At 35.3% G+C, this 22,836-nt stretch overlaps 4 protein-coding genes across 10 annotated transcripts; 3 read left to right on the top strand and 1 right to left on the bottom strand.

Moving 5' to 3' along the window:
- Positions 1-845: 845 nt before the first annotated feature.
- LOC106647449 (non-canonical pre-mRNAs endonuclease FASTKD5, mitochondrial) lies at positions 846-4,055 on the top strand. Its single transcript, XM_089588578.1, has 8 exons — positions 846-1,062; positions 1,150-2,287; positions 2,400-2,561; positions 2,753-2,905; positions 2,997-3,222; positions 3,292-3,384; positions 3,472-3,762; positions 3,843-4,055. The coding sequence occupies exons 2-8, from the start codon at positions 1,305-1,307 to the stop codon at positions 3,924-3,926; spliced, it is 1,992 nt and encodes a 663-aa protein (XP_089444704.1). The 5' UTR covers positions 846-1,062; positions 1,150-1,304; the 3' UTR covers positions 3,927-4,055.
- On the bottom strand, positions 3,928-9,809 carry LOC106647510 (mitochondrial ornithine transporter 1). Of its 4 annotated transcripts, none has more exons than XM_089588579.1 (7): positions 9,746-9,809; positions 6,388-6,439; positions 6,095-6,265; positions 5,382-5,618; positions 5,135-5,298; positions 4,773-5,045; positions 3,928-4,700 (listed from the first exon to the last, which is right to left on the bottom strand). In XM_089588579.1, the coding sequence occupies exons 3-7, from the start codon at positions 6,183-6,185 to the stop codon at positions 4,524-4,526; spliced, it is 942 nt and encodes a 313-aa protein (XP_089444705.1). In that variant the 5' UTR covers positions 6,186-6,265; positions 6,388-6,439; positions 9,746-9,809; the 3' UTR covers positions 3,928-4,523. The 4 variants fall into 4 exon arrangements, with proteins under 4 accessions (XP_089444705.1, XP_014219430.2, XP_089444707.1 ...); XM_014363944.2 differs by lacking the exon at positions 9,746-9,809 and adding an exon at positions 7,421-7,583; XM_089588581.1 differs by lacking the exons at positions 6,388-6,439; positions 9,746-9,809 and adding an exon at positions 8,871-8,887.
- On the top strand, positions 8,356-10,502 carry PAN2 (PAN2-PAN3 deadenylation complex catalytic subunit PAN2). Its single transcript, XM_014363943.2, has 2 exons — positions 8,356-8,422; positions 8,519-10,502. The coding sequence occupies exon 2, from the start codon at positions 8,771-8,773 to the stop codon at positions 10,145-10,147; it is 1,377 nt and encodes a 458-aa protein (XP_014219429.2). The 5' UTR covers positions 8,356-8,422; positions 8,519-8,770; the 3' UTR covers positions 10,148-10,502.
- Positions 10,503-10,914: 412 nt separating this feature from the next.
- Positions 10,915-22,038, top strand: Hmt4-20 (Histone methyltransferase 4-20). 4 transcript variants are annotated; one of them, XM_089588466.1, is made up of 9 exons: positions 10,915-11,787; positions 14,917-15,141; positions 15,219-15,384; positions 15,461-15,631; positions 15,717-15,845; positions 15,948-16,137; positions 16,285-16,690; positions 16,765-18,126; positions 18,269-22,038. In XM_089588466.1, exons 1-9 carry the CDS (start codon positions 11,720-11,722, stop codon positions 18,723-18,725), a joined length of 3,174 nt encoding a protein of 1,057 aa, XP_089444592.1. In that variant the 5' UTR covers positions 10,915-11,719; the 3' UTR covers positions 18,726-22,038. The 4 variants fall into 4 exon arrangements, with proteins under 4 accessions (XP_089444592.1, XP_014219589.3, XP_089444595.1 ...); XM_014364103.3 differs by lacking the exon at positions 10,915-11,787 and adding an exon at positions 13,837-14,039; XM_089588469.1 differs by lacking the exon at positions 10,915-11,787 and adding an exon at positions 14,290-14,551.
- The last annotated feature ends 798 nt before the right edge of the window (positions 22,039-22,836 follow it).

Genomic DNA, 22,836 nt, shown 5'->3' with positions numbered 1-22,836 from the left:
CAATTTATATTTGAAATAATTCTTCACGTTGAAATTTCCAATGATTTATCAAGATTTTCATCTTTGTTGACTACTTATTTTCAAGTTAAACTGTGTGCACTCGTCTGGAAGGTTTTGAGCCAATAACGAATTATTGTCGACATTAAATTTCATACGCGAGGCTTTATTTCGTTAAATGAATAGAGTATTATTATTCAAAAAAACTACGTTAGCTACAGTACTAGTTTATTTGTCGGATATTTTTTACTCGAGTAGATATTGAATTCAATTTTTAGTTCAGTAACATTTGGTTTACATGGGTTTCATATGACACGACTTGATGGCAGTGTTATCCATAAGAACTGCATTAAAATTTTCAAGTAGTAAGTACAACAGTGTGTCGGTACAATTAAGTTTGTACATTTAACAATTTTGAATTTCTCCCAGTATAAATACATGCTATAATTTATCCTCACACACACATAAATATATGTGTAATTGGCGCCTAGAGAGAGCCAGTGCTCTCAATTCTAAAAGCTAAAACTCTCAGACGTCAGACAGTCTCAGAAAATTTCTCTACCAGACAGCGCTAGTGGCAGAACTGAAAAACCACTAGCCTAGTGATACTAGTGACATTAGGCTAGATAGTTTTTCTGAGAGTTTTAAGGTTAAGGTTGCTTCTTAGTTCGAAATTCGCAACGCGAGATGGCGCTGATTCTGCATTTATAATTTATAAAGTATTTAACGCGCGTATGTGGTAGGCGGGTGATTTAAATCAAGCCAATCAAGTGTGTTACTGTGTTGTGTCTTCTTTTGGAATGTTTAGTACGCAACTAAAGCCTTTTTTCATGTACACTAGTATCAAATTATGTGACGAATGAAACTTATCTGGTGCAAAAATGTTATGTAAAAAAAGGCAAACATTCACAAAAAATAAAAGGTACGAGATTTCAATGTGCTACGCACATTGTAAAGGACTGTAAGCTAGGCACATTCATAGCGATTGTATCACTAGCCAATCAATGTTATTAGTTATTTATTCAATTTTATATTACAACGAGGGCTCGCTTTCATAATTCTCAGGTAAGTAGCCGGTGCATAATATGTATAACGTATACTCCCCTCCCCTCCCATCACAAAGCGCATCTCTAACCTAATATTTTATTGCAGTGATATATTATGTGTGTGACGTACAAGGTCCTGAGTGTTTAAAAATCTACCAAAACGTATCTCATACTTAATTAAAACAACTGATGATGAATGATCAAATATTTTTATGGGTGAAGTGTGCGTGGTTTTAGTCGTCAATATCTGTAATATTATTCATGAGTAAAATTTGTAAATTAGATAAAATGTTCATTTGTAAAAGTTGGTCTGCTCTGCAGAGAACAGACACTGCAATTAGACACTTTTCACGTGTAACTAGTACATCTTATTGCGTAAATAAACTTTTAAACTCAAAAAAATTTATTAAGCAACGATTATCGTCTGACATTGGCCCGATACGAATGATGCAAACAGAATGTCGCTCGTATCATGCACAAGAAATAGTTTACGCTCGCACTGTTGTGATGCAAAATTCTGACAATTACGCCAAGTCCACAGCAAGTTCACTGATAGAAAAAGATATGCAGATCATTGAGATAGAAAAAATACTTGAAAAACATTGGAGCAGTATGAGCGTTTTAGAGATGCTGCAAAACTTTGAATTTTTATCTTTCTTTGCCAAAAAAAATACAGAAAATATAAGTGACCCCAAGTATCAAGGGATCATTGAAGTCATGACAAGCAAAGTTCCAGAATTCTGTGATAAAGACTTGAAATTTTTACTCAAGTGTTTAGAATTTTGGCAATTAGATGTAAAGAACGAAGCTTTCAAACAATTGTATTCAGCTATTGACAAAGAATGTTTAAACAGAAGAAAAAACTGGAGTTTCGACGAAATACTGTTAATAAATGACTTGTTTTTTAATATCAGATTGAACAGAATAGTTGATTTCACTTGGGTTACTTTGAACAAACTGGGACGGAAACCTTGTCTTCTATCCCCATCTCAATTGGTACAATTTGCGTTTTGTTTGAAAACAAACAGATATATACACTCTCCATTGTATAATACAGAACATGCCTTTGAACAAAATTTTGATAATTTTACACTAGATGAGCTGGGAATATTTGCAATGGCTTTCGTTAAATATAAATCAAGTATTAAGAGCAAAGATTTTGCAAAAAGGATACTGCAAAAAATTACTAATGAGATTGATTCCACAAATGATATTACTCTTGTAGCATTATTAAAAACCCTGACGTAAGAACGACTGAAAACAAACACCAATTATTAGTCTAAAATAATTTGATATTTTTATTAAAAAATCTCAATTTTGTTTATATATTTTCTAATTAATCCCTTTTCATTATAGAGTGCTTAAAAAGCCAGATGACTTTGAAAATATTGATAAATTCATTGAGGCACTAGAAACGCAAATTGATAAGAGGTCCATAAAGGTTTTGGTACATGTTATGCTTTGGTTAAAAGAATTACGTTTTGAAAATATAGAATTGATGTCGAAAATGTTAAACAGGTAATACGAATTTTTATATGTATATGTCTTTAATAAACAAGTAATGCATGGTTAATCTGTACCCATGCTAGGTATGTCTGAATAATTTATAAACTAGTTATCCATATAAACTAATGGATTCAATTTTATAAATAGTTTAATAAGATGTATTAAAAAATGAATGAGCAATATTGACATCGTATTTATTGTAGATTTGAAAAAGATTTGCCAAATATGAATTTAGCAGACATACAAAAAGTACTTTACACCTTATTCACATTTAATTACGATCCAAAAGAAACACCGTTTTTCTCCTCGGCTATGAATGAGGTTTCAAAACCAGATAGAACACAAGAAATCGAAAGGTATTTACGAAATTTTGTACACTTCTAAATAAAAGGTGTATTTTAATGTATTGAAAAAAAATTACAAGCATTTAAAATACGTTTTATTTAGATTTTCAAAAAGTTTGATCAGCATTGTCCAGTCTGCTGTGAATTCAAACTATTATCCAGAGAAAGCTTTAAAACAAATAATGGACCCTGAATACACAAAACAACATTTTATACATGAATATAGACTGATTTCAGAATACCTCAAGATAGATTACTCTATAGAAATCGAACATCCTCAGTACGATGGTCCCAGAATTCAGAAGGATCAAATCAACTTGTTACTAAAAGTGAAGTACATTGCCTTGAAAATTTTTTTTTTCGTATTTGTATTATTTTTAACTAATACTGTTTTGCAGAGGCATGGAAGCCTATGTAGGTGGGAAGTAAGACAAAACAGAAAAGTTATTACTCGATTCTATGTAGTGGAAAACTTTTTGTCTACATGTAAAGTATGTTTTTTACATTCATTATAATAATACTTATTAATGCACTGAGTAGTAGAATTGACATTAAGCTTAAATATATTTTCTTTTCAGAAATTGTTTGGCTTTGAATCAGCTGTGCATGATGACATCCTTTTACCGCACTTAGCTTTGCCACATTTTGTACTTTGTTATGATCCTGAAACAGAAAAGTATGTTTCACCAGGAGAACAACTGTCAAAAATACCTACAAGCGAAATTAAATATGCGCCAAAAGACGGCAAGGAGTGGTATGTCATAATTATAACACCAGGGCTTGTATATATTAGAAATACTCTTAAACCTACAGGCTTTTTAGCCATGAGGTTGAGGCAATTGAAGCGTATTGGGTACGAACCTATTGTGGTACGTTAAACGTTATTTCTTATATTTTTTAAAATATTCTTGGATTCTTGTGACCCTAAAACTTGCGGTACTTTACTTAGATTCCTATGGCAGAATGGAGTAGGATGAAAGAAGAGGCGGAAAGGTGTGAATACATAAAGAAACTTTTGCCTAGACAACCATAAATTTGTTATGTTACTGAAAAATAAAATTTATTTAACAATCAGTGGATCCTTGTTAGATATTCCATTTTAATTTTACGAATTTATGTATTTACATTATTGTATTACTCTATAAAAAAATATTGTAACATATCTTTGTAGAATACTCTTTATTGTAAAAGCATTATTCATATAAACTGACTTTTTTTTATTAAGTTTCAAAGAAAAGATTTATCTAAGGAAAGGAAAAAAAGACAGAGACAATAATCTATATATTTTACCATCTGATTGAAAGATGATTATTCTAGTTTTTTTGGTAACAACAGTAAAATGTATAGGTTTTCTCTTTCTCATAACAATGGATTTACCGCACAAAATATGTAGAAGCACATACTTCATACATACGCGATAAAAACTTTTTCTTTATTATTTTTCTCTCAAGTTAGAAAAAATGCATTTAATGTCGTTCGACCTGTACGCGGATGTTATGTCATTTTTTTTTGTTCTTTGTATAAATCGAACGTGATATAAAAATATTGTCCTCGCATTGAACTAATCACCACGCGATAAGATAGTTAAAAAAGAAAAAAAAATTCTCTAAATTCAAGTTCAGAGCATGCGTCAATCCAACGCTTGGTGAAGCAGTTTCTTTGTATACTCATATGTGACAAAGAGGGTGGCTGTAGCTGGTATCGTCCTAAGCATTGTAGGCTTAAGGCCATTATACAAGGCACTGACTCCTTCCGTCCTTGCAATTTCTTTCATCACTTGCAATGCCGGCGCCTTTAAAGATTGAACCTTCAAAAATGGAAAAAGAATCATATAAGTAATTATCATGAAAAATCTAACAATCTCACCAAAAAATATTACCTGAATCCGGCTCTTGACGACGTCAGCAGGGAATATAACGAGCCAGAGCACACTTCCACCAACAGCTCCAGCAATCATAGTCCTTAACCAGCCAATGTCATCTCTGCTTTGGCCAGGTTTTGCCAATAATTCGCGAGTAAGTTCGTACGATCCGAAAAAACAAAAGTACCCAGGCATCTCGCGCGCAATCGTTGATGACAACCCCCTAAACAGTCCTGGGATTCCTTGTTCTTGGAGGATTTGTTTGGTGAGCGTCCAGGGCCCAATGAATTTCTGAACGGAAATAACAATAATAATAATAATAAAAAAAATTAGCTTCCCTTTTCTAAACAAAACTTTGTTTTGAATTGAATGGTACTTACGACTTTTTCTCCTTGACCCTTCTTTTGGCTCTCAACTTCTCGCATCGCCTGTTGACGACACTTGATGAGTTCTGTAGGGCACAAAGTGAGCGAGGAAAAAAATGCCGCAAAAAAGCCGGCAAACGCGTTGCCGATTGAATTCAATTCCTCGACTTTAGGAACTCCTGTGGGATAAATTACCATTTACGGTCGGCCATTGAGCGTGAAATTTTTTTATTCCATGATAAGTAGGAGCTGAGCACATTACCCATAATGTTAGCTACAACTTTTTGGCAGCCGCCGTAAGCTGCAAATAGGACTGAATTCTCGGCAACATTGGCAACGATTGACGGCATCGTTCCCGCATACAGTCCTCTCATGACTCCGTCAGTTCTTAAAGTTTTCATGAAACAGTCTACCATGTCCTTGTACAGCGTTGGAAAAGTTTGCATTTTTACTTTGACGGTGTCCAGCGGCTGGCCTACTAAGACTAGTGCCATTCCACCTATTTGCATTGTATGTATGTACACATTCGTGCGTTTTTTTACTTACATTTTTGTACATATAATTTCAGCCTGATCGATAACATGGTTTTCAAAGTCAAATTCATTGTTTTCTTTATTATATGTAGCTCAAAATTTATTCCGCCTATTTTATCGAGTTGGGGTGGACATATGACGCGCACCATCTCATTGAAAATCACATTTCAATTGTATGGTTTAAACGAACAGAGTGACTACATTGGTGAAAAATTCGTACAAATTTTGCTTGTTGAAAGAAATATTTTTGCAATAATTTGTAGAAGAGGTGTATAAGGAAATGCTATGCAATTAAAAAAATTTGTATCTATGCTGAATAGCGAATTAAAAACTTTTTAATTTGAGTGAGCTTGCAAGCTCGTTAGGGAACCACTTGAAATCAGATAAAAAATGTTATTACTACAATCATGTCACTGATAAAAATACGAATGAATCAACTCACCAAGGGAGCCAGAAATGAAGTCGATAAAGCCGTCCTTGACGTTGCTCATGTTAACACTCTTTGTTTCAACAACCAGACTCTCAAGTGACATGATCCCACAAAATAGTTATATCGGCAATCGTCTTCTATTTGTCACTCACTTTTCCACACCGACCCGCACATACACGCTTTCTAAAAAAAAAAAAAAAAAAAAAAATATCTAAAGGCCAGTTTTACTTGGTCAAAGTACGAAAACAGAAATTCCTGACTATCCAACGTAGTGGATGTTTTTTTTTAACTATCTTATTTAGTACTTGTGTCTTTTATCCTAATTATCCTCCCACGTAGATGGCTTATCTTTGGTATCTGAAAAATACAAGTATTTGAGAGTTTGCTCTGTATATACGTCACTGATCTGATTCACTGTTTTATGTCACAATAAGTTTAAAATTTTTATAAAGTACAGAGGTGATACAAAATTCTTTTTATGATTTCGATATGTACAACACCGTTGAAGGAGACTGATAAGAAAATGCATAAACTAGTCAGGCATGTATATTAATAGATTAGATGTGGATGATAAAGAGATCGGGCATATGGAAGCGACGAATCATTGGAATTTACGTGCAAACGCATTTGTTACACTGTACATCGACTAACAATTGGATTAAAAAAAAAAAAAAATATTACAGGAACTTGAAATAATAATATTATAATAATTTGTTACTTTCAATGTTTACATTCGATTCAATAAGTAAAAAAAAATTTATGATTTTCATAATAAAGTTTTTAAGTTTCTGCAAACCATAATAATGTTTTTGTATATTACGAGAGAAAAAAAATTCAACTCCATCACGAAAACAAACTGAGCGTGGTTTCATACAGTTGCTTTGACAAACTTCAACTGTCAGATTATTTTTAACTACACAAAACAAAGTGACTCGTAATCTTAACATTAATAACACTTTTCACCACATATACATTTAATGCCACCCATTCATGATACCCATAATTCGAAGGCTGTACAGATAAGAGTCGTATTTTTTGTTGTTACTCAATAATCGTAAAACGATTTCATTTTTAACAAGTGAAAAAAACACTTGGAAATACGTAACAACACGCACGAGCCGAACAAGCATCAAGGTTAGTAACAGATTGTTTTGAAGACCACACATTAAGCGACTAATTACACGAAGAATTTTTTTATGGTGCTTTTATTTTAAGCCAAATTCAACATTTCTGCGTCACTTTAATTGTCAACTACACATCAATTGCCAAAGTGTATGAGAAAGATACACACGTGTGTTTAGTGTTGAGACGTTCCGATAAAATACAATAAACTAATACCTTAGATTAAGAAGATTACTTAGCGATTGACATATTATATGTCATTATTTTCCGTACGACGCGAAACTCATCGCTTCCGCGTTGATTGTAATTAAGAATTGTATAAGTAATGCGTCAGAAGGTAAAACCCGATTTTCCGCGGTGATGATGGATTTCGAAACTTTTGACGCGGAACTGAATAGATAAGGCGCGTCGGCTGCTTCACCCGTCCGTGCCATCTAGCGAGACTGATTCCGAACTAAAAAGTCCCGTAACAGAAAATTCTCCGCGAGACAGCGCTAGTGGTGTTTGTAGATTGAGTTGTGTAAATGTGTAAATGTAATTCGTATATATTTCATATTTGTACTTTAAAGTTAGACGTCCCGAGTCCCGATCAGAAATTTAATGGGTTTGCCACCTTAGTTAATGGGGTCCCCCTTAGGCTGCCTAGTTATTACCCCATTAGGCGCGTCACGGGGCGAACTGAGGGTCCATCGTAGGCTGCCCCAATAACCTAGCTAAAACTGTTGAAAACATTATATATTTCTGTACGTGTTTGGGTTAAATATATGTGACCGTAACTTAATTCTTCCTAGGAACTTGCACGGCCGATAAACTCCATAATCTGCATAGCACGCATGGTAAATCAGGCACATGCTCTTATGATAATTGTATTAAATGTAATGATGTACACCTACACAAAAAATACAAAGGGTTAGGTAAACTTTCTTTCCTATTGGGGCACACTAGAGAGGACCACATCTACGCCCCGTGACGATGCCATTCTAGGGCCACATGTGGTTAATTTGGCAGCCTAGTGTGGACTCCACACTGTGGACCCCATCAGCACCCCACTAAGGTTTCTGATCGGGAGTCCCATGATGTATATATATATATCCACTTACTACATATGCACCATATGTATGTATGTATGCAGAAAGTACACAAAGCACGAAACAGGCTACAGCTACGCAAAAACAGACAGGATGGATAAATATCTACGTATGGGCAGGGACTCAAGGAGTTCGTAAATATTTTTCTACAATGCATGTAATAAGATTTTATTGTAAAATTATTATTTTCTGTTAAAAATAAGTATGTGTGAATATTTTAATTTAGAATTGAGCACAAAAAATGTTTCTTTGGAACGTTTATCTCTGGAGCTGAAACACCAATATTTTAAATAAACATTGTTTTATTATTTTCGTAAAATACTGCAGTCCATTCAACGTTTTTGGATGATAAGGTGATAAAATAAAATGAAAAAAAAGCCAGAACGCGATCTCAGTGAACTAGTGTATATATTTTAATACAATAAAACTATCTTAATTGATGAATTAAAGTTCAACAGCTTGATAGAACGAACAAAACATGGAGTTTCCCTCGATTAACAATTACAATTCTTCAGTTCAAAATTCTAATTTAGTTAATCTGGAAGAAAATTTGATATGGAATAATCCAGAATACATACCACCAGAAAATTTTCTTCCCAGCGAAGATCCAGTATTAAATGAACAATTTAATGAACAATTCAATGGGGGTGAGTTCAGGGAGACGAGGACTGAGATGACAGATGGTTCTGGCAATGGATTTGGTGTTTCAACGGTAAATTTTGACAATGTTGAAGAAATTGTGTGGACTGGGAATCAGGGTGGTCATGTGACATCCTATTACGGTCCACTTTTACAGAAATATACATCCTTTCAAGTACACTCCAAGGATGAAGTGCGTCAAATTCGATCCATGGAGAACGCAATCCTAGCATTGACTCGAAACTCTTTAAGATTTCAAAGCAGAAGAGGCCTGCCTATCTATACCCATACCTCAGCCAATATGATTGATATGCAATGTCTGCTGTGCTATTCTCCCACTAGTATACTGATGGGAGGCCACCAAGAGAGTATAATAGATTACGATTTGGAAGCCAACAAGGAAAAAAGAGTGGTTGAAGTGGGCGAAAATGGCTGTGCTATGCTGAGACAGCACACTAGATTTATTTGCGCTGGAAATGCGTTCGGTAGGATAGAGTTTAAGGACCCTGTAACATTAAAAACAGAGCATGGTTTGGATACACACAGTGGCTCTCTGAGTGATTTTGACGTTCAAGGTAATTATCTTGTAACTTGTGGATTCAGCAACAGTAGGCAGGGCCTATCGGTTGACAGATTTTTGATGGTATATGATTTGAGACAAATGAAAGCAATCACTCCACTACCAACATTGACTTATCCATTGCTACTTAAATTTTTGCCAACTTATTCCGCTAGGATATTAGTTGTTTCACCATTGGGACAAATGCAAATACTTGATACAATATATGCCAATGCACAATCTTCAGTTACTTGCCTGTATCAAGTTGCTACTGGTGGAGCAATGATACTGTCAGTAGATGTTTCCATGACGTCTCAGTGTGTATGTTTTGGTGGAGCTGTTGGTTCCATACACTTGATGTCATCTAATGTAGAACCTCAATTTAATTCATACTCAAGGTCAACTGAATTTGTTGATACAGATGATACTGTACAATCCATTGATATTAATGATGGCAGCATACCACTAAGTGTAATGCCAATAGCATACAATATGAATCCATTGTTAAGTGATTGGCCTGAAGAGTTTTCTAAAAAAGTTTATAGAAGAACGCCAGCAGTAGATGCTGATATTCTTAAAACAATGAAAATGCAGGGCTCCATTGGATATGCTCCCAATCATCATAGAAGACAGAAACAACAAATTATTTCTGCATAAGATTAGAAACAAAAGTTGATGAGCAGTCAAATGCAAAGTATTAAAGACATGGCAGACTGCAAGTTTCAAAAAATCATGAAATAAAAATAAAATAGACTTAGTATTATAATGTATAAGTTTTCTTTTTGGTATGGACACTATTCATTAATATGTATTTTTTTTCGTAGAAAAAAAAAAATTGTCAAAAACAGGTATTTAACGATTTTGTAAAAATTACAAAGTTTGTACAAAAGTTATTTTATTTTTGAAAAATATTTATGATATAATGAAAATGTTAAGTATTAAAAATCAATGTGACTTGAAAAAAATTATGTGTGTATAGACAAAAGAATCCAAATTTTATATTTAAATTGATAATTACTCGTATATATGGGACACAATTAAGTACAAGAACATGTGATCGTGAATTCAGTATTTATAAGATTTTTGATCAATAAATTGAAGTTAATTTAAAAATATTACGAGCGAAAAAGCTATTGCACATCCCTTTGGCTGATTCTGACTTCTGACATAATCTGATACGCTTTATTCACCCCCTCCCCTCCCCATTTATTTTTCCTCTCATCTCTCATCAGCTCCGTCCGTACACACAACAATACCTATCAAGAAAAAAAAAAAAAAAGATCGACTATGCAGGGCAACGTGACGAAGTTGCAAACCAGAAGGTAAACTAGAGACGACTCCCAGAAGAATATGTGCACGTAATTTCATCAACTTGTCCTGGTTGGACATTTGCAGGAAACATGTGAAAATTGTAGTGTCATTTGTTGGTAGAAAATAAACAGGAGTGGTATTCCATAACTAGTTTGCTGTCCATCAGCCTATGCTATACAACATAAGCTCACACAGTGAAAAAAAGTTACGGAATACCATCCCACACCCCAGGGATCTAGCGAAAGGTATACCTGGGCTGAGTAGCTGAAGGCTACTTACATCAGGCTGGGCTGCACATGGTCTGACAATAGAGAGAGAGAGAGAAAGAGGAACACCTAGTGCAAAGCAAAGTTTAGCAAAGTGCATGTGCTTTTGGACGAAGCAAAGAGTGAGACGGAGGAGAGAGATGAGTGCTGATATATTCTCTCTTTTCTCCTCTTCTGTGCCCGTCTCTCTATATGCCGTGTGTGCTGTTGCGGCGCGTGCTGTGCTGTGCGTCCCTTTACGACACACAACACAACCACCACAAGCCATTATACTTACGTTATTACGAGGAGAGGAGGTAATTAACTTGCCTTTTGCGGTGCAGGTGAGATGCCTGACTGCAAATAAAGTATAGTGTTACTCTCTCTCGCTCAACGTCAATCATCGTGTCGCCGAGTCATCGGGAGTGTTATAGTTTATTCGAAAAGAATACAAGTAAATTAGTACAGTGAAGCCAGAAGAGGTTTAATAGTATACGCACACGATGGCTCGAGTGTTTTGCTGCACAGGCGGTAGCAGCAACAGCAGCCGCAGTAGCAGTTATCGTCGTCGTCATCGTCGAGTAATTGAAACGTGAAGAGAGACGAGCCACCCGGGAAGAAGAGCTAGTGCCTGCAGCTGCAGGGAAGAGGAGGAGGAGGTAGTGGCTCTCTCATGACGTCCGCCCGACGCTCCACCTGCGTGCGCTCGCTCATCCTAAGGGATCGACGTGTCTCCAAGAGGTAGAGACACCCTCTACGTGCCAACGGAATTTTTTTTTCGTTCTTTTTTTTTTTTTTAATTTTTTTTGTGACAGATCCAAGATAAACAAAAAAAAGCGAATGTGTACGAAATGGTTGTTTGAAACTGGTTTTTTTCATAGAGAGCTTTTTGCATATCAATGTACAATTGTCGTGCATCGTCTACGAAAACAGCTGCATAGTGTTCCCCAGGCTACACCTGGAACATCAAAACCTTCACTTTCAGAATTTTTTATTTATATTAATAGTCATTAAATGAAGTAGGTGATATGCAGACGCACACATGACGTGATTTTGAGTATATGCGATAAGTGTGGCCGTATAGACACACATTTTTAATTATTTATTTTATTCGCCTATTATAAGCACCCATATTAGGCTCTGCATGAAATTCAGCGTCAAGTTATGTGTAAAGTCTTGGCGACGATGAATTATGCATTTATTGAGTCGATGTAGACAGAAATAATGTTATACGCGACACGTTTTATGTGTGCATTGGAATGGAATAATCGAGGGATCGGGATAATTTTGGAGCTTGAAGGATTTTTATTCGTTTTGTGATATAGGATGGTGAGGTAATTTACCGAAAGCGTATGCTTATTTGTGTGTATACGCACGAGTGTTTCTTTTTTGTAAGAGTCTTCCCTTGTTGTAAATTGTACATTCAACGAAAACGTTTTGTGTGGGGCTGGGGTGTGGAAGTGGGAAACGGCTATTAGAGCTTTTCAATGCGTCCATTCTTCATTTCTACCTCCGAATTGTACTTGGACGTCGTGTGAAATCTTGCGTTTAAAAATTTCGGAGCATCGCTTGAAATCCAAACTTTTTAGCTACCTTTTTTTTCGTCTGCTGCATTGCATTTAAATTGTTTAACTGTAGCCCGTCCCGCTTTACCTATATATTTATATACTCACTGGCAGCAGTAGCTTCAATGGTCTCACATTTACACACACGTTGTGTTCTGTCTCTTTCTTTCGACTCTTTACTCTCTAACACACACACACACACACTCGCGCTAGAACTCCGTTTTCTCTCTCGTTGCGTTATTAAATAAGAAGTTATTAATGAAGTGGGTATATCAAGTATGTACTTTCTTTAACCAAGTATTAACTGTCCAAGTGCCAAATATTACGCATGAGAGAGGCCTGTAATTCTTTTCAGAGTTAATACACATACGTCATCATTTAGTTAAAGATCATTCGGTACGTTAATGCTTTTGGTATCTCGGCTTCCACATCTATTTCTACCAAAGTACTCCGAGCCTTGTTATTTACTTCTACGTATATCTACACTTACCGTATTGGTTCCGCTTTGAATTTTTTTTACATGTCTTGTACAACACGTTCTTTTTTTTTTTTTTTTTTCAAAAAAAACGCTATTTCATACTAAAAAGTAGGTAGTAAAAACTTGTTCGTTCTTCTTAGTCATTTAGACGCAGGCAGTACAGCCATTAGTGCATCCGTTTTGCATAAAATTAGACGACAGTTGCACTGTTGTTAAACACAAATTTATAAAAAATATAAAAAATGACAAAACGAGAGGATAAAAGTATATGACATGAGCGTAATCAAGCGAGAATTACTACGACGTGCTCCATTTTATTCTAGAATGATTTTTTATCAGAGTTCTTTCCCACTCGCCAGCATTAGAGAGACATTAGGCAAAAAAGTAACGGTACCGCTCCTTCCTCGGCTGTAATACCGAAGTATGCCCTTTGTGTCTTTCCCTTTAAATCACAACGAACATTACGTTCCATTTAAAACCCACCCCTCCTCTCCCCCCGCCCGATATCTGTTCATGTAACAATTTTAGAGTCTTGGAGCACTCAATCTACTCCGTCCACCACGTATTTTTTCAGTCAAAGTATATTATTCTTCGTAGGCAAACATTTACAAAAAAGGGAAGCATAGGCATAAAAAGCGTATATATACGAAAGAGGAGAAGAAGAAGAAGAAGGCAAAATAAGAGATAGATCGCGAAGCTGCCATGATAGATCGCGCCGCTCTTTCTCTCTCTGCCTGCCAGCTCCTCTCTCTCGCTCTATAACTTGCGCCTATACTTACCTACTCTTGTGTGTTCAAAGTACACACAACAGCTGGTCCGCTCGAGGCTTCGTCACCGAGAGGATGACGTTCTCGTAGATATTGGTCCCAGCGCCGGCGTCGCGAGTGTGCGAGCGCGCGTGCGTTTGTGTGTGCAAGTCCAGGACTCCAGAAGACGAGGACAAAACAGAGGTAGAGAAGAGGAGAAGGATGAACGGATAAAAAGGGAGTCGTGGAGAAAGAAAGGAAGGGAGCCATGGCTAGTTAACGCTATAGGGACGTGCAGAGAGAAGGCGAACGCTTGCGCGGCGCCGTACAACGAAGCGAGCTCCTCTTTTCTCTCTCTTTCGCGTTCGGCCATTTCTCTATCTGCCGTAGCAGTACCACTGCCTTTGGCTGCTCTTTTTTTTTTTTTTTTTTTTTTGCCCTCCCCCTTCGTCCATAAAAGAACCTTTTGAGTGATAGTGTGTTTTTGTGCACCAAGAGTTTTTCGTGTGTAGTTTTGCTCGGGTCGAAATAATGAAGTTCCTTGCCGTCGTGGATCAAGTCCGAGCTATTCGCGGCTGAGTCTGTCTCTCTCGCTCGATACAGTTGGGTATAGTCATCGTCGCCAACGACATCGTCGTCGTCGAGTTCTGCTGAGTGCCGTGAAGAACTTGACCCTGGGGCCATTCGAACGCGCGCGCGCGCACGTGTGTGTCTGGGTAGCTTCTGCTCTTTTTTCGTATTTTCGGAGTATCGTCCTGATGCGGTGATGCGGCGCTCGAATACCCCCGGATAAAGTATTTTGGATTTTTTTTTTTTTTTTTTTTTTTTTTTTTTTTTTTTTTTTTTTGTAATTGTCACTTTTTGTTCGTGTAAGCAAAATCTCGTAATGGAAAAAGCTGTGTTGAATAATATTGCAATTTTAGATCAACTAGCTTTTCTATTTTTTTTTATTTTATATATATAGAAATAGAGTTTTTGTAACTTCTTTAAAACAGTATTACAAATAAATTCGCAAACCATTACTTTGTTTAATTATGCCAAATTATGAGCAGTAAAAAAATTTAAATTGTATAATTTACAGTAAGGGAATAGATCGCAGAATGGTGGTCGATTGCCTATCCAACCAGGGCTCGGGAGGGCGTAAGCAGGAGAGGAGACTGGGTGGCTCGGTCAACTCCAGAATGCATCTCAATGTCACGGGTGCAGGTGGCATGACGCCCAAGGAGTTGTCTGATAACGACGACCTGGCCACCTCTCTTGTGATGGATACTTATCTGGGTTTCACGACTCACAAGATGAACACTAGGTGGGTAAAGCTTTTATTGCAAGTTAGATTTTAATTAATTTTCGTAATTGTAATTGATTTTTTTTTCTTTTTTCTAGATATAGACCTCTAAAAACAAACAAGGACGAATTGAAAAAAGTAATTAATGAGTTTATTCAAACTCAGAATTATCAAAAAACATACAAAAAATTAATCAGTGGAGATTGGGGAGCGCGCATGCCAAACACCAAATTAAAAGCACAACAAATGAATCTGGAGAAACATGTAAGATGCGGTGGAACAAATCAATTTAATAATTTTTGTTTTAAGAGATAACTCATTGTAGATACTTTTTTTTTAGATTTACCGATACTTGAGGGTATTCGATAAAGACTCGGGTTTCGAAATTAAGCCATGTTATAGGTATTCGCTCGAAGGACAGAAAGGTGCAAAAATATGCGCGACAAGAAAATGGTTGAAAAATGAAAAAATACCTTGCCTTGTCGGTGTTATAGCAGAATTAAGTGATAAAGTATGCGTGATACGTGCATTAAAAAACTTTTGAAACAATTTTTATTTGGTTTCCGTAAAAATTTTTAATCAATTTTAATTTATAGGAGGAGGCTGCTCTGTTGCATCCTGGAAAAAATGATTTTTCCGTAATGTTTAGCTGTAGAAAAAATTGTGCTCAGCTTTGGCTTGGTCCAGCAGCTTTCATAAATCATGACTGCCGAGCTAATTGCAAGGTTGCTAATTTTTTCGTGATGGCTTATGACTAATCATTTATTACATAAACAAAAAAAAAAAAAAAAAAAAAAAAAAACCTACTAATGTATTTTCCACCGTAGTTTGTTCCAACTGGACGGGATACTGCCTGTGTTAAGGTATTACGTGACATAGAATCCGGAGAGGAGATAACCTGCTTTTACGGAGTAGACTTTTTTGGTGATGACAACTGTTACTGTGAGTGTGAAACGTGCGAACGACGTAAAACTGGTGTCTTTGCAAAACAAAATCCAGAAGACGAGTCAGAGTCAGGTTTGTAAATTTATTAATCACGAATCAACAAGTACAAATAAGTTATGTCTTGCTTAACGTGCAAACGTATGGCCTTTGTTTATAAATTCAGCTGCTTGTTGATCATTTTTATTTACCTCTACTTATCATTAATTTTTTATTTGCCAGGTTATCGGTTGCGAGAAACAGATAATCGCATTAACCGCACCAAACATAGGCAGCAACCTCTAGGAAACGCGAATAAACAGCAGGAGGGTAGTACCTTATCAGAACGTAACATCGAAATTAGCAGTAATTTAACTGTGGCGCCGCAGTCATTGAATATGAAAGAGATGAAACAGCGTGGTCTCACAAAATACGACGCCGAACTTTTGATGGCTCAGGGTTGTCGCTTCTCGGATGTAGACCAGAAGCGGGGTGGTCAGAGCGTAGCGAGCTCAGCCACACGAACCCTTAGAAACAAGAATCAAGCAAACAAGACTGAAAGTAATATTAATAATAATAACAATAACAATAACAATAGTAACAATAATCAGGACAACCTTAAGGGCTGTCAGCGTTTGAGGGCTTCCAGGTAACGATCGTTGATTATTTCGAAATTAATTGTTTACTCTAGCTTTATGTACAACGATTCTGTTACTTTTGCAGGCTACAAAAAAAACCAGAGGTTAAAAGAAACAAGAACAATGGCACGCATCACGGCGCAATGTATGTCCGGCATCGCAAAGAGGACTCTAACAGAGGGGAGGCTGATGAGAATTGTATTTTTTCGAATCACCATAAACACAGCAATCAAGAATCGTCCAGAGATCGTAGTAGCAGCGATAACTGTCACGTGCGAGACCTGCGCTCGACGTCAACGGATAAGCACGTTGATAACTGCTCACTGGGAAGTGAGAGCTCTGAAAACGATCGCAATTTTTTAACACACAGTACAAACAACTCCTTTAGTCCAAGTCATCATAGCCTCGTTCCGAAAATCAACCACTTGACAGATAATTTCACCTCAACGCATCATTGTTCAAAGAATAGTCTTAAAAATAATCAGTGTAATGTGAATGCAGACTTAAAGTCGGATTGTGATAACGAAACGATAAAAGACGCGAGTTCGAACAAAGCCTATGACCGACTGTTCATAAGTGACAAAAAATCGTGTAACAAGTTTAGTGATCACGTGTCTTACGACATCAACTGCCGAAAATCACCGATTCATGGCAAGGCGCCTCGAAACTCGCCTTTCCCTGACACCAACGAGTTTGATTCCATCGAAGGTTCAGCTGGTGAGACTCTCGAGTCCAAGATGACCGCAGATTATGATCAATCTGCAATGAATTCCACAGAGCCATCGAACGCTTTGGAGTATCGCGATGCAAAATCACTAGACGACAAATCTTGGTTTTCCAGTGACATTAAAGATTGCGCGAAGACTGCCAAGATCATAAATAGTGTTCAGGACGAGTGTTTTTTATCCGATGTTAAATCTGAAGTGCCGGTCGTGGTTGCTGATGCTGATGTGAGCAAAGTGAGTGATACCTTAGTACAAAGTGAAAAATTTTCGGAAGATTTCGCGTTCGAAAAAGCAGAAGACACGCGTAGTCTGACGATTAAGAGATGCAACGATGTGGTGCAGCGTTCTCGCAAAAATCAAACGAAAAAACCATCAGTGTCGCGAGGTAAAGCGAGAAAAACAAAAAACGGCCGGTACAGTTTTGTGAACAGATCTAGTGCACGATTGACCAGGAGCCAAAAGAAAGATTCTCAGCAAACGGCCGTGACGGCGATCAGTGCAGCGGACGACGATTCGGGCATTCAAGGGGATATTTATGAGTTCAGTGAAAAAGAGAGCAATCTCGATGATGTTCAACTGCCAAAAAAGATGTCGCAGTTAAGGGAGAAATTAAACGAAGCTAAGGAGGCGGTTACAAAAACGTCGACTCTAGACTGGCAGAGATGTGAGAACGATATCGTTAAGTGCGGCAAAGACAGAAGGTCAAAAGAAGATGAAAAAGAGTAAGTTTAATTTTGATATAAAATATTGAATCAAACATTTCGTTGATGGCTTCAATCGTTCTGAAACCTACTTTACCGATCGTCGGTAAACATTGTTGCTAGTTTGCAAACAATTTACTTTTATTTATCTTACTTTTGACAGCAGCCAGAGCGAAAACAGAAATAATTCTCCGAATAACCCACCATCGTGGCAAGTCCAGCAGTCGCAATCACAGTCTTCGCTAGAAAGCGCAGAGAGCAAAGCGTACCCAGCCACCCCAGAAAAATCGAATCACGTGAAACTGACGCTCCGTATGAAACGTTCTCCCATCCTGGATGATATAATTGAATCTGGTACAAGTTTAAGCGAGGACTGTGGTAACGACTGCGGTTTAGTCCCAGAGTACGAAGTATTGCGGGTCGAAGGCGTGGACGAAGATGAGACGATGCTACAGCAACAACAGCATCAACAGCGTAAAAAGCACAAAACTCGGGATAGGGAGAGGCGGCACAAAAAACGATTCGAAGCTATCAATGTACCGCCTCCTCCGCCTATGAAGCGCATCCGGCTCATCTTCGGTAACGAGACTCACACCATCAACCTGCCGCCACATTCCTAACGTACGGGGAACGAGCAAGGATAGCGCGAGACGATTAACGATGATTGCTCTAGCGATGACGACGAGCGTAAAAAAGAACGCGAGCTACTTGACCGTTATTTTCGATCTATGTTCTGTTGAATGAAAAATTGATTTGTGATATGTTGCACTACTAGTATTTTTGACTCTATTATATATATATGAGTGTTCGTGTGACTAACTAATATTCTTTGGTTGACTGAAAATTAAACTATAGATCGAAAGTAACTACATAGCATCATCGTCGCTAACGACCATCGTTTTTAAGTCAGTAAAACTGTGAGGGTCTTGTAAAGAAAAATTGCAACTCACACATTCATAAAAAATTGCATATGTTTTTGGTAGATTGAATCGTGAAATCTTGAATCAGTTGTATGCCCAAGCAGTATATTGACTCTCAATTCTGCTATACTTGCATTAATAAAAAAAACGATATGGGCCTACTGGGAGACATTTCTGTAAAGTAATGCGCCGCTTTTAATTAATTAAACAAAAAAAAACTTCATTGAAACGTTGAAAATTTATTTTTTTTTTTTTTTATAATTTGATGGCTACAAAAAATTGTAAATACGTAGAAAAATTTAGGGAGATTATTTTCTAAATGATATCATTTTCGATAATGTTATACAATACAGAAGGTAATTCATGTTATGCATCTAGTATCTTATGACAAGTGTTTCTTATATAGTTGTTCGGAAGCTACGTAAGATTATCTTTCTATGAATATCATGCTGTCAGTTTGCCCATTAGTTAGTCAAGTAGGTAAAAGAAATAATGTTGTGTTAATTTTTGCAAAGATCCAATACTTTTATTCTTTGCGGAAATCGAAGAATCATGCAAGTACGTAAGCGTATTAAGTTCTTACACTATGTATAAATATTAACAGTAACGAAACTAATTTCAATGAATTTAATGAAAGAAACACGCCTTCTACATCTTAAATTATCATTGAAAGTAAAAATTTGTATGATTTTTAAAAAGCACTAAATGTTTCAAGAAAATTTTTATCTTTTTTTCATGACAAACAATCGATATGCATAAATATGATACCGTAATTTTACAACTTATATTTTATGTTATATTTCATATCAGAAATAGTTTCACAACTGCATCTAGAATGGTTTGTCAAATATTTTTTAAAAATTTATTTCGTTACTCTTGATTTGCATCAACATGACACTACTGAAAGAACAGTTATCAACTTTATTTTCTGTATCATAATTAAATTTTTACTATATGTATATATTATGTGATAAAGCTATCACAAGTATTGAATATATAACAAATCAATTTTTTGATTTATGTAAATTGAATGAATTTTACAAATAAAAACGTGGTAAAAAGCCACACTTTTGCATATAAGGCACGACTGGTACATTAATCACCAGAGCCTAAAGTGTAGTACGTCATACATAAATATTTATTTGATGTAAAATAATTTTTTGTAAAATTTCGTTGCGAAGTTTTGTTTTTGAGACTTAATTTTTTTTGTTACTGGCAAACACTAATTTTTAATTTTTTTATTAAAAATGTTTCGATTTAGATGAATTATAGAACCATTATTTTTCATATAAATTGTCTGAGTTTACAAACTTGATGCATAATTAACCCTAACATCATTTGCACCACTGATTATTAAATTTTTTTTACACCAAGAATAGACAATTAATGTGTGGTTGCACATTTTGATGTGGTGAAAAATCACTGTGTGGGGCAGTCGTACCTTAAAACATTGCAATGCTTATTATCTACGACTCAAAAAAAGATTTATTCAACTTAAAACATTTTAAGAATATAAAAAATTAGCTTATTTTTCTGTGACGATTCATAATTTTAAATTGTCGCACGGTATACAGCCTTCATATATTCGTGATAGCTTTTAATTTTTGAATAAGTATTAATTCTCTAAAACTAATAATTGGCTAACACCTTTTTTTGAAACTTTTTATATGAATAAGCATTACACTTGAAATTTAAATAAAATATACATCTAATGAAAATACAATAATTAAGCTTTTCAAGCTTAGTATTCATTAAACACGTAACAAATTATGATGTCGCTATTAAACTACGTCGTCCACTCACGAATGTCCAATTTCTTGTTTACGTAATTCACCAACAATAATACACTATTGACATCTCTTAAAGCAATCAATCTAAACGTTGAAAATGAAATTTTAGAAGATGTTAAGGCAGAAGTAGCAAAGAATGAGAGAATCAGTTTGTAGAGAATTGTTGTCCAATCAACAATTGATACAACATCACAGTTATACATAAAAGGAATCGTATAAATAAATATATTTATGCATATACATAATATACATACAGAAGTTAATACAATAGCCAATAATAATAATAAATAAAATAAATTCAAATACATAAAGTATAAGCAATGTAACATATACGCTATGCATGATTATAAAATGCAGTTAATAAATTATTACAAAAAATTTAATTGATTATAGGTTCTTTTGAGAAGTGTGTAAGTGTGTAAAAATTGCCTCTCACAAGAAACAAACAAAAATTGTGATATATATATATATACAAATACATATAGTCCTATTGTCTATAATTTTTCGTTCAATTTTAAGCGAATTAGCGTATAAAATAAAAGCGAACCCTAACAAGTATATTCTAGGAAAATAGAAAAAAATGTAAAAAAAATTCCTAGAAAATGAGATAAGAAATTAAAATTACACAATACTAGACGTAATAATCGTTGAATGAATTTTGGGTTATTGGATGAGCATAACAAATGTTAAAAATTTGAAATTCTTGCTCATTAGACATTTAGAATCATAATACAATAATTTAAATAAAAGAAACTAATATAATTTAGTTATTTAGTCTTTCCCACGTAACAGGGGAAAACAACACGTATTTTTGTCACATCCGATACATTAAATACTGGGCGCCTTCAGCTTGGTGGCATTCTTTTTATATTTTTATTGCGTTTCAGACAAGCTTGTGATAGTAGAAAATGTATTGACTACTGAGATTTTTGGATGCTGCCATTTTTTTTTAGTTTTTTTTTTTGTAGGATTTTATTGTGTAAAATCGTTTGAGGGACTAAATGTTAAGCTCGTGCGATTTTTCTTTTATATAATTTTACATACTTTTAATCATTAATTTTTAATTTTGTGTATTTTTTACAAACAGTTGTAAATAAGAGTACTGTTATCTAATCGAGAAACATTACACATATCGTAGCAATTTCATTTTTAGTTACGATTTTTATTAAACCTCTAAAAATTTTCGATCTCTATATTGGTTAATAAATGTTTACAGGAACAAAGTTTTGTGTTTTTATTTCGCAAACTTTCGAACAAAATTTACGTTCTTAAATTGTATGTGTTAGTAAGACTTGAAAACAAATAGTAAATATAAAGCATCATTTATTCATAAATATTCATGCCATAAAGCGGAAAGTTTGGTTGGTTGAGTAAAAGTTTGCCATCAAGCTGAGAGTTATCTAGAAATATTCTTGAAAGAAGCCCTACTCACTGCCACTAGAGACGTAATTATTTTTATTTTTAAGTAACACCCCCAAGCCACCTTTCCTTTTTGTACATTGATAAACAAATTTCATGATTTTTGTATTTAATACAAAAAAAAAAAAAAAAAAAAAAAAAAGGAGGTAGATCATGTCGGTTCTCAGATTTGTAAATACGTTGTGGAGAAAAAGAAATGCTAGATGCTAATGACACTTACGATCAACTAGCACGTCATGTATTTTATTTATTTTATATTTTCTACTCGTTCTAAACGAAAAATGCCCTGTCTCGTTTTTTTAGTGCGCACAACAAAATATTTGTGTGACTTGTAATTTTAATCCAATGTAAAAGATTAAATGTTTGTAAATTCATTAGTGTTATTTACGGATGTGAGTTTTTAAATTTATTTTTCATTTTGTATTGGTTAGTTATTATTATCGCTCTTGCAAAAAGTTGCGTGAATATAGTTGGCAAATGTTCATGTCAATGTTTATTATTTTTAATGAATTATAAAATAAATGAATGCAGTATTTATGGCTGAATTTTTTTATCATTTTCGTAAAATTCTTTTTTTTCTCTAAATAGCGCGCTGCTACGGA

This window comes from Copidosoma floridanum, unplaced genomic scaffold (genome assembly GCF_036245765.1).
Source record: "Copidosoma floridanum isolate Cflo_tuat_1 unplaced genomic scaffold, Cflo_Japanese_pri ptg000007l, whole genome shotgun sequence".
Lineage (NCBI taxonomy): Eukaryota > Metazoa > Arthropoda > Insecta > Hymenoptera > Encyrtidae > Copidosoma > Copidosoma floridanum.
Note: the sequence above shows the minus strand (reverse complement) of the source record. Positions and strands in the feature narration are given on the sequence as shown.